Raw genomic sequence first — 19,071 nt, 5'->3', positions numbered from 1 at the left:
AGTCTTCAGGTTGTGAGTGCACCCACTCTGCCCCTCCTGGGAGAAGGCAGAGCATTGCTCTACACTGTCCTTTACAGGGCCCCTATGTGGAGAAAGGTCACTTGATTGGGCTGCAGCTCAGAGTTTATAGTGAACCAAGCTAAGTGCTCCCTCCCAGGCACACTGACCACAGCCACTTTCTCCACTCCAATGCTTGCTACTCTACCAGCTTAGGCACCTCCATTCTTTGTGACTCCAGGGATCCTGAGACCACACTATCCCAAGCAGGATTCTGTGCCATTTCATCAACCTGAGCACCTTTCAGGCAGGGATGTCTCAGACTGCAGAATTCTTGGGTTCCAATTTTGTGCTCCGGGGCTGTGTCACTTTCCAATAGCCAGCTTAAGGAGGCTCCCTCTCCCCATGTTTATCTTCTGAAATATCGCTTCTGATTCACTTCTCCATACCTCCTATCTTGCAGAAAGTGATCACTGTTTTACTTGTAGAGTTCCAGCTATTCCTTTCTTACATCTCACTTTGAATTCATGGGTGTTCAGAATGATTTGATAGTCATCTAGCTAAATTCAAGGGACCAGATGAAATGTTAGCTACTCTTCCACCATCTTGCCTCCTCCTCCCCGTTTGTACTATTTTGTTACAAAGTCCTAGAAAAGTAATACAGATGTACTATTCCTGTATATCACAATTCTCTATTACTGGGTTATTTTGTTGGGGAGTTAAAAATAACATTTGGAAAGTTTTTTAAATGAATTAACATATTAATCAAATCTCTTCTAAAAAAGAAATGTCCTATATTTCATTGTGAGAGCAGTGATCCTCATGTTATTAAAATACTATGAATATGGGCATCACTACAGGCTATGTATATATTTGTAAAAAAAAAATCAGAAGACACATGGGAGTTTGAAATGTTTATCAGATAAAAGGACACAAAACTGAATCAATTTTTTATTTTAAAATATCACAATTAATGTCTCAATTGTACAAACTTTTTTATATGTGTGTATACACACACACACACACACACATATATATATATATATACACACATGTATTTAAACTTTGCTTCATCTTTTATCTTTTTATTTGAGTAAAAAGAAGAACACTTTCCTCATTTAGGAGATTTTTGATGTTGTAATAATTACCTACAAGTAAAGCGGTAAGAAAAAAAAACAAAATTATTTCCATAGAAATCATTTCCTTTTGATTAAATATTTAGCCATCAATAGGGCAGTTATGGTATATAGTACCAATTTTTTTTTTAAATCAGTTCATCTAACCTAAAGTAAATCTTATTTAATTTCATGAAATAAAAATCCAAGAGTTCACTATCACCTGTGATGCGGATAAGGTTTGAAAGAAATGAAAGTCTTACATCATTCTGATAATGAACGCAAAGATGAATTAGACAAGGATGAAGGAAGAGAAAATTTCTCTCTGACCCAGCTTTAGGTCTTTAGGTCTTGAAAATTAGGTCTTTGAAACTGTGTGGATTCCCCTAAACCAGACATATGCGCATAAAGTATAAAAAGTAAACTGTTAAGTAAAATTGAATCTCAAAGCTTAAAAAGAGTAAATGCTTCTTTTAGGTAATAAATAAGAGCAAAAGTGAAATACAGAACAGCTACACAGAAGGCAGGTTTATAGCACTGAGCACTGTGACACACCCTGACTTTATATATTAGAAACTGATACATATTTTTTTAATAAATTTATTTTTTATTGGTGTTCAATTTGCCAACATATAGAATAACTCCCAGTGCTCATCCCATCAAGTGCCTCCCTCAGTGCCTGTCACCCAGTAACCCCCACCCCCCGCCCACCTCCCTTTCCACCACCCCTAGGTTCGAGAAACTGATACATATTAACTGAGTTATAATAAATATGTTCACAAGAGTGCTGGTACATATTAAGGACTATATAAACACTACTATTATTATAGTGTCCTTTCATTAGAATGTAAGTAAGCTCAATGAGGGCAGGGATTTCTTCCCCCGTTTTGGTCACTCATGTATCCTATACTCTTAGAGCAGTGCGTGACAGACAATCACCTTTGTTGAATGATGAATAAATAAATGAACAAATTAAAAATCCTCTTTCCAGAGACATGCTCTTCAATGGCTAATGAAGCACACTATTCTGTATGTTTAAAATAATCTACTAAAAATTGTTTGACTACATAATGTCTTAGAGATAATAAAGCAGAAATAATTTTCCTCCTACCTTGGACACAGCTAAATATTTTTATATTTTTCAAGAAGCAACTCTTGTTCAATTTTCATGTACCCAAATACTAACATACTTACCTAATGATAAAATATGTACTGGCATGAGTCAAATGATGTTTCATTTTGACTACTATGGCTTCCAGTTGCATGGTACTCATGAGCAACTATATAAATATTTTAGCTATATGAAAGAAAATGTCTTTATTTTTCTTACCTGAAGGAACATAGAATGAATCCCCAGCTGTTATTATATAAGATGTTTCATGCAAGGTACATAAAAGGTCACCAAAGTTAACATAAAAAACCTGTAAAATTAAAAATTAAAATCTCATTTCAAATTGAACCGCCAAAGCACACTACAATGAAGCTTATAGGAAATGTGGTAAGCAGAATAACAGCCCTCCAAAGATGTCTACGCTCTAATCTCCAGAACTTGTTCTGTTACATGGCAAAAGGGACTTTGAGATTGAGAGACAGGTTGGTCTGGATTAACTAGTCTGGCCTATTCTAATCACACAAACCCTTAAAACTGGAGAATTTCTCTTGGAAGCAGAAGAGAGATGAGGCAGAGGAAAAGCCAGAGACATTTAAAGTATGAAAAGGACACTGTTGCTGTTGCCGGCACTGAAGATAAGAGGGCCATGAGCCAAGAAATACAGACTATTTCTAGAAGCTAAGAATGATACTCTAGCCAACAGCCAACAAGGAAATGGGAGCCTAAGTCCTACAATATGGAACTGAATTCTGTCAACAACCCAAATAAACTTGAAAGCAGAAGAGTCTCCAGAGAATACAGAGCTCCCAACATCTTGATTCCAGCCTTGTGATACTCTAAACAGAATACTCAGCCAAGATCATCAGGATTCTAATCAATATAACTGTGAGATAATAAATAAATGGATATTGTTTTCAGTCACTGAATTTATAGCAATTTGTTAAAACAGCAACAGAAAACTAATCCGGGAAGAAATTTCTTTGGTTCTTATTATTTACCAGCTTATGAAAACTCAGTACTATAAATAATATCACTTAGCTATTCTACAAAAATAGCTAGGTTTTATATACACCTCTTTAAAAGGTTACATACTTTAGGACATGTAATTCAATCTGAAAGACCAGAGAGAACAAAAAGCAAAACTAATAAATGATATATTTAAACATTTATTTTATAAGCATCAACATTAAGAAAGTAAAAGAGGATAATCTAACTCTCAACCATAAAGGCTTCCATATTCATATTCATGGCAAATTTTACATTTTATACATAGGTAGCATCCTGGTAATGATCTGGTTTTTGAGCAACTAAAAAAAGCCTTCAAACATTCAAATTCAAATTTTGAGATTCAGCCATCAAGAATATTTTGCCTCAGAGAATTACTCCTCCTTATTTTTCTTTCTTAACACTTTGTAAATTGAGCCTAAAATACCAGGAAAATAGCAGATAACACTTATATAGCACTTACTCTTTGCCAGCCAGGATTCTGAACATTTAATTCGCATTTAACTTAATATATGTAAGTAGAAACAGGTACTATTTTAATAGCTTTATACAAATGAAGAAAATGAGGCAACAGAGAGGTGTAATTTTCCAAATTCACAATGTAAATGGCAGAAATGAGATTTGAACTCAGACACTTTGATTCCAGAATTCATGCTCTTAACCACTATGATATGCTAACTCCCTAAATAGGAAAAAAGCCCTCAGATGATTCCAAAGATACTCTGTAATTTAACAAAACAAAAAATAATACATCTAAAAAAATTTTGCCTCAATTTAAAAGACAAAAAGGTAACAAACCCAGGAAGGAAAGCATGTATTTCTAATGGTTTTTTTTTGTTTGTTTAAAAGTTTATGTCTATTCAATTTAGCTAAGTATACCTCTCTCCACTTCTACAAACATTTTAGTAGGAAGGCTTCTGATATACAAAAAAACAGAATGATGAATTCCCATGAATATCTAATACCAACAATCTTCCCTGTTCCATCTCTTTACTTCCCCCATTCCGTATTACTTTGCAATATATACCCCAGCATCATAAATCATCTGTAAATATTTCAGTGTGTACTAAAAAAAATCAAGGTGTTTTTTAATTTTAATTTTTTTAATTTTAATTTTTTTTAGTAATTTCCATACTCTGTATGTGGCTTGAACCCACACCCCAAGATCAAGAATCACATGCTCTACCAACAGAACCAGTCAGGCACCCCACCCCTCAAGGTCCTTTTTAAAAACATGACAACAGGGATCCCTGGGTGGCGCAGCGGTTTGGCACCTGCCTTTGGCCCAGGGCGCGATCCTGGAGACCCCGGATCGAATCCCACGTCGGGCTGCCGGTGCATGGAGCCCGCTTCTCCCTCTGCCTGTGTCTCTGCCTCTCTCTCTCTCTCTCTGTGACTATCATAAATAAATAAAAAAAAAATTGAAAAAAAAAATTAAAAAAAAAAAAAACATGACAACAGTGTTATCTCACCTAAACATAAATGAATATTTAATATCAACTACCCAGTCAGTATTAAAATTTCCAATTGTCTCTTAAATGTATTTTTAAGAGTTTGTCCTCTTAAATTCCTTAATCTATAGTGGTTCTCAATTTGGGGGTAATTTCTCAATTTCAGGAGGTAAGAGGCAATGTCTGGGGACATTTCTCATTCTTAAAACTAGAGTACTACTACTAGAATCTAGTTGGTAGAGGCCAGGGATGCTACAAACATCTCACAATGCACAGGAAGCCCCTCTACAACAAGGCGTTATCCAGTCTAAAATGTCAATAAGTGCCATGGTTGAGAAACATTGATCTAGAGGTTCTACTTGGCTCTTTTTTTAGTCCCTTCAACTTATTTATTCAAGAAATCAAGCAGCAAAGTTTGCTGTAAAAATCTTTGCACAACTGAATTTTGCTGATTACAATCCCAGGGTGTCATCTGAAAGGTCGATTCTTTATTTCCTATAAATTGGTAGTTAGATATTAGAGTCTCTATCAAATTCTGATATTTTTGTTTTTGTTTTAGGGGGTTTCTTTCTGGTTTGTTTTTTGTTTGTGTGCTTTGTTTTCCTTTAAGGAGATGGAAGAGGCAAGACTACTTCATAAACAGTATTGTATTCTTCCATCAAGAGGCACATAATGAAGGTCTGGTTGTCTTCTTTTTAGATGTTAGCGGACACTGATGCTTAATGCCTACATAGATCCAACAATTTATCAGGAATTGCAAAATGGTGATATTATATTCTAACATTCCTTTTTCGTTTATTAATTGGAATATTTCTTTTTTTTTTTAAGATTTTACTTATTTATTCATGACAGACACAGAGAGAGAGAGGCAGAGACACAGGCAGAGGGAGATGCAGGCACCATGCAGGGAGCCTGATGTGGGACTTGAACCGGGGTTTCCAGGATCACACCCCGGGGTGGCGCTAAACTGCTGGGCCACCAGGGCTGACCTAATTGGAATATTTCTAACAAGAACAAAGTTCACCTCATTTTTACTTGGTTACATAAAGTACAGTCTACAGGAAAAGGGTAGAATAAATATTTGATTATATTTCCCTTTATTTACCATATTCATTGTCAAAATGAGTTGGCCTCCTAGAATTCTCTAAAAGTGGTGAATTAGTTTTTCTTTTTGTAGTAGTCTTCAAATTCATGTATTTAGATATTATGGATATGTAGCAATCCACTTAAGTTATTTTTATTGATTCCAAGTTTTCACATCTTTGTCCAGTGAGAGCATCTTCAAGTTGGATCCTGAGACTCTATTACGCAATTCTAATGGTCTTTGATAAGTCTGCTAGCAGTCATGATAAAAACATTTCAAGCTAAGGGGCACCTGGGGAGCCCAGTCAAGTAGGCCTCTGACTCTCTGGGTTTCAGCTCAGGTCACAATCTCAGGTTAATGGGATTAAGCCCTGCGTCATGCTCCACACTCAGCACAGAGCCTGCTTGAGACTCTCTCTCCCTCTGCCCCTCCTCCCCCCCAAGCTCTCTAAAATAAAAAAATAAATCTTAAAAAAAAAAAAAAAAAATTCGAGCTCAGCTCCAGGCTTACATTTAGTTCTCTAAGGAACTCTGGTTCCTTTAAGTGTTTTTGCTCTCACTTTTTTGTTTTTTAGTTCTAGTACACTTACTGTCTAATTTTTCAAATACGTCCACCACTTTCCTTATTTGTGTTTTTTCCTTTCTTCTCCTGTTTTTTTTTCTGTTCTCCACATCACTACACTTTGATATTTTCCATTTCCTAATCTCTTCTTGTCTTTTTGGAGAGCTCCACCCACAACCAACTTCCATAGTTAATAATCTGTTATTCTTCTGTGGTTTGATTTTAACAAATCTACTACTGCTACTATCTCTCTCATACACACTCTTTAACACTGAGTTTGAAGGAAAGAGTTAATGGCCTATGCTTGTTCTCCATCTAGTCCCTTTTGTTTCTCAAAAGCATATATTTAAAAATGTGCTTCATGTTTAAAAAAATACCATTATTAAAACAAAACATTTTAATTCTGATTTTCATTATAAAAAGTTAAAAACAGTATTTAGAAGAAATAAAAATCAACCATAATCACCTAATAACATGTTATTTTTCTACAGTTCCTTCCATTATCATTTTTAAATTCTAATCAAAACAAAATAGAGAATTCTCTATTTTCTGTAAGTTTTAAATACTTATCTTAAAGGTCTTCTTATATGGCTAGTCTTCAAAAACAATATGCTTAAACTGGTATAAAAACACTTATTACAGTACCTGGAACATCTAAGTGCTATATAACTAGTTATTATCATGTAATGACTCATCTCATTATTAAGTCAAAATATAAAATATAACCATTTCTTCCTGCAACACTTTTCAATGGTTTCTAATTTTTGTCAATGTTATAATAAATACCTATATATGTCCAGCTTCCCTAACCTTTATATTATTTTTCTAGGAAAATACTTTGAAATGAGATTCATAGATCAAAGGACACAAATATTCTTCCAATAATTTCTACTAGCTTAGTAAATATGAAATATGTTTGTTTTTAATGTGGATTCCTTTGAATAGTAGCCTGGTTAAATACTTTGAAACATCTACTGTTCAAATTTTCTTTTGTATAATAAAAGCATTACAATTTAATGGGTAACCTGCATTATTTCAATGATATTTCATAACGCTTATCTTACTAATTGTTCCTTAACAATTATGCAGAAGTCATTACTTTGGTTAGTTAAACGTGTTATTTTTACTCTTTTAATAGCACCTGGAGATCTATAACACTTAAGATTGGATTAAAGTATTTTAAATCCAGACTCTAGTTATACTAATGTATTAATGAATTATTCACTGACTTTCATGTGTACCTTCTTTTCTTGCCTCAATTTGCCCTTCTTTGTTAATATAACTCAAGGACCTTGATGTTTTCTTCTTTTCTTTCTTGAGTTTACTTTCATTTTATCAAGTAAAATAATTGTTTTGAATGTAAAAACTCCAATAATCCATTATATCACAGGTTCCTGAAATGCTGCTTACTAAAAAAATGTGCCTTAGACTCAATATTTTTTAAATAGTAAATATTTTTAAAATTTGGTGATTTTCAAATTCTGTAATGTACAAGTTTACCACATATATCTCTAACATCAATGGTGTGTATCTCCAATAAGAGAGAAAGATGGACTCAACCTTAAATCTCATTATAATTTCAGCCAGTAATACTGCCACATATATAGTAATACATTATTTAGTACTTATTGAAGTAACTAGTAGCTCCTGTTCCTCAGTTTACTGCTAATCACCTGATTCTGAAGAAGACTTTTAAAACCTCATTATTGCTAAGAGGCATGACCAGTGAAATGAAATTTAGATTTAATTTTCATCAGCTCTAATGATTTATTTGCAAACCTATATTCTACAGTTCTTTTTAAAACATTCCTTAAACATGAATTTCAAGATCACACTGCTATGCACAGAACAGGTACTTTTAAATAACCACTGGCGGATGGACTCTAAACAGATTTAACAAAAAAATTCTCTATGCACTACAATAGTATCATTTCTGAGAAAACAGCATTTTTAATGCCTCACCAAGTCTAATAAATCAGAGTTATAACAACAGAGAAACAAACTATGGAGAAATACACTCACCAATATATCTGAGCCAACATGCTGCTTTCCCTTTTCTTGATGTGGTCCTAATATCAATTTTCCAGTAGAAAAAAGAGGTGTATCCAGTGTTTTATATACTTTCAATTCATCATGCTCAACAAAAATTTGGTATGTATCTCGTGGTCTTAAAAGATCTAAAGGAAAAACACTAGTATAAATATAAAGCAATAGAGTAATATGCTCAATGATATAACATATAAACACATATACAACACAACTATTCCTAGATATAAACCTGCCTTACAAAGACAGAAATGATTAAGGTCATTTACTCAAGCTAGAATGATAGATGTCCAATTTTGTCTGTCTCTCAAGCTACGCGACCAAGCAAGGCACTTCTCTTTCTGTGCCTCTGTCTCCTTTTCTATAAAATGGGACAATAATAGTTCATCTACTTATAGAGTTGTGAGTATCAAATAAATTAATGTGCATAAAGTATTTAAAATACTGTCTGGCACAAAATAAGCATTAGGTAGGTCTTAGCTATTAGTAATAATGGCATGCAGAAGAATGAAACTAGACCATTCTCTTACACCATACACACAAAGATAAACTCAAAATGGATGAAAGATCTAAATGGGAGACAAGAATCCATCAAAATCCTAGAGGAGAACACAGGCAACCACCTTTCTGAACTTGGGCACAGCAATTTCTTGCAAGATACATCTATGAAGGCAACGGAAACAAAAGCAAAAAAATGAACTACTGGGACTTAACCAGGATAAAAAGCTTCTGCACAGCAAAAGAAACAGTCAACAAAACTAAGACAACCTACAGAATGGGAGAAGATATTTGCAAATGACCTATCAGATAAAGGGCTAGTATCCAAGATCTAGAGAGAACTTAATCCAACTCAACACCCAAGAAACAAACAATCCAATCATGAAATGGGCAAAAGACATTAACAGAAATTTCACCAAAGAAGACATACACATGGCCAACAAGCATATGAGAAAATGCTCCACATCACTTGCCATCAGGGAAATACAAATCAAAAGCACGATGAGATACCACCTCACACCAGTGAGAATGGTGAAAATTAACAAGACAGGAAACAACAAATGTTGGAGAGGATGTGGAGAAAGGGGAACCTTCTTGCACTGTTGGTGAATATGCAAACTGGTACAGTTACTTGGAAAACTGTGTGGAGGTTCCTCAAAGAGTTAAAAATAGAACTACCCTACGACCCAGCAATTGCACTGCTGGGGATTTACCCCAAAGATACAGATGCAGTGAAAAGCCGAGACACCTGCACCCCAATGTTTATTAGCCAAACTGTGGAAGGAGCTTCAATGTCCTTCAACAGATGAATGGATAAAGAAGATGTGGTCTATATATACAATGGAATATTCCTCGGCCATTAGAAGCAACAAATACCCACCATTTGCTTTGACATGGATGGAACTGGAGGGTATTATGCTGAGTGAAGTTAAGTCAATCAGAGAAGAACAATCATCATTTGGTTTCACTCATACAAAGAATATAAGAAATAATGAAAGGAACTGTAAGGGAAAGGAGGGGAACTGAGTGGGAAAAATTAGAGAGGAAGACAAACCATGAGAGACTCCTAACTCTGGGAAACAAACAAAGGGATGTGGAAGGGGAGGTAGGTTGGAAGGGTTGGGGTAACTGGGTGACAGGCACTGAGGAGGATACTTCATGGGGTGAGCACTGGGTGTAATACTATTATGTTGGCAAATTGAGTTTAAATTAAAAAAATTATTAAAAATAATAATGGCAGTATTATTATTTCTATTTTAGCTCAGAAAGCAAAATTAGCTACAAAACAAGAATTCCTCATCTTTAAACAGTTTAACATTGCCTACAATTAAGACATGTATCATCATGATAATATTTTGCGCTTGCTTGACTGATTATTAAATAGCAAGATTATTTTTTAAAGATTTTCTTTATTTGACAGAGATAGCATGCACACACACAAGCAAGGGGCACAGCAGTGGGAGAGGGAGAAGTAGACTCTCCCCGGAGCAGGGAGCCCAAAATGGGGCTCAATCCCAGGATGCTGGCATCATGACCTGAGCTGAAGGCAGGTGCCTAACCCACTGACCCACCCAGACACCCCTAAATAGCAAGATTTTTATCAAGTTAAGCAAGAGTTCTTACTGTTGCTTACCAATCACTATCTCAGTTTTGAATTTCCCTTTTACACCTCTCCAAATACAGAGTTAAAACATTCTTCTACAATCAACTTCTGTTTCCTTGGATATCTGGGAATGTTAGTAATCTCACAGATTACAGGATATAGAAAATACATAGACTCAAGAAACCGATAAAAAGTTGTGAACTCCTGGCCACACTCACAACTTTTCTAACTTGATACAATGTTTTAGTTAAGAGCTAAGCAAAATTTTTTGTACTTTTACATCTGTTGACAAATAAACAATCTGATCATAAAAATAACTTTACTACTTAAGATGTCAAATGGAACCTATTTCAGAGCCAAAATTTTAAGTCAGAATACCATTACTGCCTCTGTAGTTTTGACCTATTTGTCATCTGACTTAACATAAATAGTCCTCAGAACTCACTGGTATGGTCAAAACAGCTAAAACATTTAAATACTTCCTGTATGTAAATAGTGGCTGTTGGTAAACAGCTGTGTGTCCCCCTACTTGACCTTACCACATTACAGCCCATCCTTTGGAACCAATCAATCATGGTCTTGGAGACAATGTATTTTTAATGCCTATTAGATAAAACTCTAGGACCCTGTGCTGGCCTTAACGTTAAGCCTAGCAATTTGTGTGGAAGGTCAATGCCTTTACTTGTCATTACCCTAAAAGGTCTGATTTCCCAGGTACTATTATTGGCATACCATGGCCCAAAAGGCTGTTTAAACCTGCCCACAATCCCTGCCTGGTCTCACAGTAAGGGTATGTATTCTGTGATCTACCACCAGCTAAACTGTAATAATTACCCATAAAAAGCCCCTGTCCCAGTGGCTCAGTCAGTTAAGTGTCTGTCTTTGGCTCCGGTCATAATCCCAGGGTCCTGGGATCAAGCCCTGCATTGGGCTCTCTGCTCAGCAGGGAATCTGCTTCTCTCTCTCCCTTTGCCTCTCCCCTGGCTTGTGCATTCCCCCCCCCCCCCCCCCACCCCACTGCTCACTCACTCTCTCTCTCAAATATATAAAATATGGAAGGAAAAAAAAAAAAAGCACCTGTCCGCATGTGACAGACATCTTGGTCAAAGAAAGCCTGGATTCTACTAGGGAAGGCAACACTCCTGATGATAGCACTTGTATCCCAGATGACAAATGCATTGTGCTTTCTGTCCCCTAGACATTGTTTGCTATCAAAGCTCCTCCAGAGTAGTCCTCACATAGGCTGCTTACTAGAATTAGGTACTTTACTGGACTTTGGGCTCTAAAAGAGCTGAGAAGAAAAAGAAAAAGCCAGCAATTTGTCCTTACTGTTAAATTAAGCATTTTCATTATCCTTAATCTTACCCATGGTAATAATCTCTCTTGTTTCTGGGTCCTTGACCCTTGTTGGCTGCAACGGATCTCCCAAAGGTATATTCAGATTTACCATGAATTTCTTCTCTGCAAAAGAAGTATCACTATAATACAAACTACTTACTTAAAATTCTTGTAAATTAAAAAAAAAAGTCTGGTATGAAACACAGCTACGGACAAGTTGTTTAAAAAAAAAAAAAAAAACTGCCACAGGCTAACAATCTCTTCCTATTTTCCTATTTATAAATGACCACTCTCTGATAAAAATTTAAAAACCAGAATGATTTAATGAAGAAACATACTAAACTTATTTTCTATAAACCTATTATGACAATTCTTGATATTCTTGCATCATGAAGAATGTTTTGAATATTTTCTTAGAGAGCTTTAAGTATGTAACACACTTCAAATTCATTACACTTTAAATCACACTTCAAATTCATCACACTTTAAAATTCATTAAAATGCCTATTTTAATCAGTTTGAGCAGGGGAGAGGTGAGCTTCAATGACAGGGAAATTTACTCATGAGGATGTGTTTTAGGTTATGCTATTAATAATTTTTTAAAAGAGCAAACTCAGTTTATTTTCAGGATTTGGAAAAAAAGTGGACATTTAAAAGTGAATTCAAAACAACAGAAAAAACAGAGTATTCCAAAACCTATAGGATGCAGCAAAAGCAAATGTTAAGAGTGAAATTTATGCTATACATGCTTATATTAAGAAATAAAGTTCAAAGAAACAATTTAACATTATACCACAACAAACTACAAAAACACTTGGCTGAAATTTAGAAGAAAAAGGAAATAACAAAAATCAGAAATAAATAAAACAGACCAGAATAATCAATAATATAACATTGAAAGAAATGACCAGTTTTACCATTTGATTTCTTATTTAGCCCAATGCTTGCTTACACAGTAGTGTATTATTTAATATTCACATACTAAATACTTAATAGCTTACACTGATTTTCCAGCTTTGTCTTATTGTTGATCTTTAGTTTTATATCATTGTGATTGGAAAATATACTTAGTATGATTTCAGTCTTCTTAAATTTGAAATATTTGTTATGTTTCTTTTTATGTAGTTTAACCAGGGGGATTCTTCTATGTGTACTTGAAGAAAATGTAGATTCTATTTTTCTTGGGTGGAATGTTTTACATACACTTTTTTTTAAAGATTTTATTTATTTATTCATGAGTGACAGAGAGAGGTAGAGACATAGGCAGAAGGGAGAAGCAGGCTCCCCACAGTGAGCCGGATGCTGAAACTCGATCCCAGACCCCAGGATCACGCCCTGAGCCAAAGGCAGGTGGCTCAACCGCTGAGCCACCCAGGCGTCTCTCTATATATCTTTTAGAACCATGCATTCTGCAGTATGCTTCAACTTAAAAATGTTCTTTGTTGAAAAAAAGTAACTTTAACTGAGGGTACTCATTTAAAATAAAGCATATCAGAAGGGAGGTAGGTGGGAGGAGGGTGAGTAGTTAAGGGGATTAAGAGTATACTTAATATGATGAGCACCAATGACATTTAGTTTTTTTATTTTTTAAAGATTGAACCCATTTATTCATGAGAGACACAGAGAGAGAGAAAGACAGAGGCAGAGACACAGGCAGAGGGAGAAGCAGGCTCCATGCAGGAAGCCTGATGCGGGATTCTATCCCAGGACTTTGGGATCACACCCCGAGCCAAAGGCAGACGCTCAACCACTGAGCCACCCAGGCATCCCAGTAATGACGTTTAGAATTACTGAATTACTATACTGTACATCTGAAACTATTATAACACTGTGTATTAACTATACTGGAACTAAAATTAAAAATTTAATAAAGAATAAAGTAAATGCACCCTAAAGTACGACTTTTAACATTTTTACAAATAAATTTCAAAATTTATAAAGAGCTACTTCTCAGAGCACTATTATTTAAAATAAAATCTAAAAGATACTTTCAGGAATAAGTTCATACTTCTTTCCTCATCATCAAGACAGATCCTTTTCCTATTAGCCATTTTGTTGACTTTTCCAATGTTTCCTTTTGACTTTGTTTTAGATGATTCTGTGTCTGGGGATAGTATTCCACCAATAACAAATCCACCTAAAAGTTAACAACAAAAAAGGTAAAGTATCGCACCTGAGAAAGTAGAAATATTGAAACAAAATTTAAATTATTATAGCACATTTCCTTTCAGACTCCAAAGAACATATTACTATTACTACATTCTACAGCTAATAACTCAAACAACACAAATACCAACCAATTCCACTTATATTTCTACTATCCAAATTCTAGATACACTGATGAAACATTGATAGAATGATCTCTGTTGCTTGAAACCAACAGTCAGGTAGAAAAACAACACAAAAGCCAGCAAGGAAATATTTATAATAATCCCCATGTGAGCTTATACAAAAGCCAGCAAGGAAATATTTATAATAAACCCCATGTGAGCTTAGTATTTTTACTTAAATATATCATAGAAAGGAAATATCTTTCTTGCAAAAATATCATAGAAAGGAAATATCTTTCTTGCCCACTGTCTATACTTCTGTAGGTAAATATGATGAGAAAATGGGATGAGAATAGTAAAGGGGAATACTTAACCTTTGCCAGTTACTAATTTTCTTACATTCTGATCTAATGACTTATTTTGTGCAATTAACCTTGTTCAACAGTATGGAATAACACTCTATAAAGCCACACACTCACCTCAAACTGCTACCAAAGAGAGAAAAAGAGAAGCATCTCTAAAGTAATCAGAGCAATCTGTACTTGAATTTATTCTGGCCTCATTTCTGGAGGATAATGATAAAATGAGGTAATTTATATAAATATGTAAGACAGTGCTTTGTATTTAATATACATAAACTATAGCATCCTCAATATTATTTTTTACTATCAGATATTAAAGTGTAAACTGGAATTCTCACCTGATGGCCTTCCATGATAATCTATTCGTTCTCCCCGCCAATATTCCAAAGGTTTCAATCGTGTTCTCTTGGTCCTGCGAACATTTGGTGTGTTGGAAGGCAATACTGTAAAAAGATGACACAAAATTGTACACATATACATGTTTAATTGAATGTTACTCTAGTGGAAAGACTGATACTACCCTCTAGAACACTAATGCTTCTAGACAAAACAGTAGAAAAACAAAATTTTACAATGTATTTGTTCTAAGAGTTAAAAAAATACCAATCAAAAAACAAGCTGCTAGATTCACAGATTAAAAAACTTGGTAATACCCAAGGTGAATGATGTTAAAGGTACACAGAAATTCATATATATTGTAAGTAGAAAAGTAAACTGACATAAGATAATTTAGCAATAACTTGATTAAGAATTTAATTTATAGGGCAGCCCGGGTGGCTCAGGGGCTTAGCGCCGCCTCCAGCCCGGGGCCTGATCCTGGAGTCCCGTGATCGAGTCCCACATTTTGTGTTTCTATGGTATCGGTTGTAACGTTTTTCATTTCTAATTTTATTTAATTGAGTTTTCTTGTTGTTTCTTGATGGGTCTGGCTAAAGGTTTTATCAACTTGTTTATCTTTTTTAAAACCAGCTCACGATTTCATTGATTTTTTTTTTTTGGTATTTTTTTTTTTAGTCTGTATTTTCAGTGTGATCTTTATTGTTGCTTTCCTAAGATGCTTGATATGATTTTAATATTTTTGAATTTATTGAGACTTGTTTTGTGGCCTAACTTGATCTATTCTGGTGATTGTTTCATGTGTACTTGAATGTGTATTTTGCTGGTTTTAGATGGAATGTTCTGTATAAATCTATTAAATCCAGGTGGTCTAATGTGTCATTCAGAGCCACTGTTTCCTTATTGATTTTCCATCTAGATGAAATATTCATTGATGCAAGATGTTGATCTCTATTGCTGTTTTTTTAAAAGGTTTTATTTATTTGAGAGAGTGTGAGTACAAGCAGGGGGAGGGGCAGAGGGAGAGCGAGAGACAGACTCCCTGCTGCGCAGGGAGCCTGACATGGGGCTCAGTCCCAGGACCCTGGGATCATGACCCCAGCCAAAGGCAGACACTTAACCAACTCAGCCACCTAGGTGCCCCTGAAGTCTATTACTATTTTCTTACTCTCAGTTTCTCCCTTTGTATCTGTTAATATCTACTTTATATATTTAAGTGCTCCTATGTTGGGTGCATTTGTACTTAAAACTGTTATATCCTTTTGTTGGACTGATCCCTCATAATTATGTAATTCCTTTCTCTGTCTCTTGTAGTCTTTATTTTCAAGTTATTTTTGGTTTGATGTAGTTATTGCTACCCTGGCTTTTTTTTTTTTTTTTTAACCTCCATTTGCATGGAGTCTTTTTTGATACCAGCTTCAATTTGTATGTGTCATTAGGTATAAAATGAGTTTACTGTAGACAGCATATTGATGAGTCTTGTTTTTTATCCATGTCTTTTGATCAGAGCATTCAGTCCATTTACATTTAAAGCAATTATTGATAGTTTTGTACTTACTGCTCTTTTTTTCATTGTTTCTCGTTGTTTTTGTGGCCTCTGTTTCTTTTTTTTTCATGTGATTTGATGACTTTCTTTAGTGTTATGTTTTTTATTTTTTGTTTCCATTAGAGGTTTTTTATTTATAGTATTAACATGAGGTTCATATAACATTCTATGTATATTGAAGTCTATATTAAGTTGATGGTTGTTTAAGTTCCAGCACATTTAAAAAGCACATTTTTGCTTCCCTTCCACGTTTATATGTATGATGTAAAATTTTGCACTTTTATTTTGTGATGATTCACATCCTTGAGTAATAATCCCCTCCCCTAAGATGTATGTGGGAACTATGACTTTCTTCTCATCTGCAGAATAAGGCAATAATGACAGAGAATCAGTCCTATGATCACATCATGATTATATATATATGACAATATATGATATTATACATATAAGACACCATCTAGCTGAGGCAGAGAGAATTTTTCCTTGCGGACTCTGAAGAGTCAAGGTGATGGAAGAGGTCATACAGCAAGGAACTGTAGGTAGCTTTTAGAAGATGATGGCCCATGGCTGAAAGCCATCAAGAAAACAGGTACCTTAGTCCCGCAATTGCAAGGAATTGAATTCTAACATCCATTATCAGCTTGGAATACAATCTCAAACCTCAGCTGAGACCACAGCCCATGCTGACACTTGATTGAAGCCTGTGATATTCCTGAACAGAGGACCCAGCTAATGTGTGCCTGGGCTTCTGACCCACAGAAAATATGGATGATAAAGAAATGTATGTTGTCTAAACCAATGAACTGTGGTAATTTAGTACACGGCAACAGAAAACAAACACACACTATTTAAATTTAACCAATATATTACAAGAATTATTCCTCACCACTGTTTCCTCTATCTGGACTCAGTTTTGATTTATATACTTGGTTAGAAAACCTCACATAAGTATTCTACCTGGAGGATATAGAGTCCACTGAATCTCTGCATTTTCTGCAAAATTAACTCACTAATTGGAAAGGAAAGTATCTCAGCTAGGTATACGATTATTGAATTGTAACACATTTCTTAAAAAGGCTATGGATGTCATTTTATTCTTCCAATTTTACATGGAGTAACAGTGCTAGTCATTAAAGTTGTGCATTCAAACCATCCTTAATCTAGGGAAGTTTTCTTTAACACACTTTTTTTAACTCTTTTCTCTCCTCCACCTGTTTCTCTTTTCTGGCAACCCTATTACTTGCAAGTTTTCTCAGCTGTCTACTTATTATTTCCATGGTAAACCTTTTTCCCCATCATGATTTCCAACTTTTTGTATTTTGTCTCTGAGGAATTTCTTCCATATCAACACCAGTTACTAATTCAGCTCTAAATAACAGTAATTACCTTTACATTCACTTCATCTACTTTTTAAATCAAAAGAATAGGATTTTCAGTACCAGAAAGTTTTCTATGCTATAACTGAAATGATCTCTGAAATGATCATCTTTCTTTTATTATTAAAATTGTTAAGAACCTACTGCAAAAATTCTAGCTTACCAGCAGTTGCCTACTGTTTTTAGGCATAAGGCTTGATTTTCCTCTCTTTAGTTGCTAAAACCCCTGCTCAGGAACATTTTTATTTGTCTGCTTACTCCTGATTAGTGATCATTCCCCTCCAAGAAAGCATTAAGTACTAAAAGTCAGAATGGTCTTTCTTCATATGGGCCCACAAAATACTGATAAGATGTGAGTTTTTGGTTAAAGCCATTTGAGGAGCTTTTCTTCTAGTGGTTCTCTTCAGGTACAAGTGCAGGAGCATTCACAACCTCAGGAATTGAGAGAAACATAAAAGGTCACTCCAATCCCACAAAGTTGAGAGGTGCCATGAATCCTGACTGGCAGCTATCTCATTGGGAACCACAGAATTTTAATTCTCCATGGCCTCTCCATGGGTTCCCAAGCTCCCATCTTTGCCTACTTATTCCAGCTACTGCTTTATTTATAAGTAAACTGGATAAAAGCAGGAGTTTTCAGGGATATCATCTGCTTAGCAGTTATATTTTATAGAATTCTCCACCCTAGCTTCTTAGCCTAGGTGAAATCATGCTCCTTAATACAGGAGTGAGAGGAACACAGGCTTTATAAATGAACAACAAAGACCATCACTGGCCTGTGATGACTTATGAAAGTCATGAAAACGAAATAAATAGTTTTATCTGTCAATCCAAACACATCTCCCCTGCTTGAGAAAAATTAAGTCCTATTTAGTACAGAGGTTTTATAATATGAAGATATTAAAAGACAAATAGTCTTACCTAACTTGTGATGTATTTTATGTTCTGGTATTAAAGGAGTCAGTTTTAAACTTGAGTCACCTGCAAAATACAAATGATATATCATAGGCAAGGCTGCTAATTCCATCTTGAATTAAAGTGTTAGCTGGTCAATTTCAATATACGTACTTTAATTAAATTTAACCTGACAATACATGTTATTACTTCTTTTACTTTTTACTGCTGAGGAATAAAGGCTAATGAAAAACAGTGTAACATTTCTCTAGATTTTGCTACCATGTCCGTGTGCATGTCGAAAGAACCTAACACTTAAAAATAACAAAAAATAAGGTTTTCTGGATTTCAGGTGAAATAACTCACTTGATACACGAAAATGTAGGGTGTAATAATGGATAGACATGCTAATAATATAATATATGATCTTTCAAGTTCTAAAATAGTACAAGTATGCTAAATTTAGCAGTGTGTCAAT

General features: G+C 34.9%; 1 protein-coding gene across 11 annotated transcripts in view; it reads right to left on the bottom strand.

The window, feature by feature from the left end:
• Nucleotides 1–898: 898 nt before the first annotated feature.
• Nucleotides 899–19,071, bottom strand: part of CENPC (centromere protein C) — an 80,694-nt gene continuing 62,521 nt past the window's right edge. For 3 of the 11 annotated variants that reach the window (XM_026003537.2, XM_072748861.1, XM_072748862.1), the window contains 7 exons: nt 18,621–18,680; nt 14,780–14,884; nt 13,818–13,946; nt 11,837–11,932; nt 8,347–8,501; nt 2,443–2,533; nt 899–1,145 (listed from right to left, as the gene is read on the bottom strand). In XM_026003537.2, the coding sequence (XP_025859322.1) occupies nt 1,075–1,145; nt 2,443–2,533; nt 8,347–8,501; nt 11,837–11,932; nt 13,818–13,946; nt 14,780–14,884; nt 18,621–18,680 (707 nt within the window). In that variant the 3' untranslated portion in view covers nt 899–1,074. Of the gene's footprint in view, nt 1,146–2,442; nt 2,534–8,346; nt 8,502–11,548; nt 11,763–11,836; nt 11,933–13,817; nt 13,947–14,779; nt 14,885–16,377; nt 16,683–18,620; nt 18,681–19,071 lie in introns of those variants that run through there. The other 8 variants (XM_026003539.2, XM_072748864.1, XM_026003538.2 and 5 more) reach the window with 6 other exon arrangements.

This window comes from Vulpes vulpes, chromosome 2, assembly GCF_048418805.1.
Source record: "Vulpes vulpes isolate BD-2025 chromosome 2, VulVul3, whole genome shotgun sequence".
In the NCBI taxonomy this organism is placed as follows: Eukaryota; Metazoa; Chordata; class Mammalia; order Carnivora; family Canidae; genus Vulpes; species Vulpes vulpes.
The sequence above is the reverse complement of the archived record's forward strand: the minus strand, read 5'-3'. Positions and strand labels throughout refer to the sequence as shown.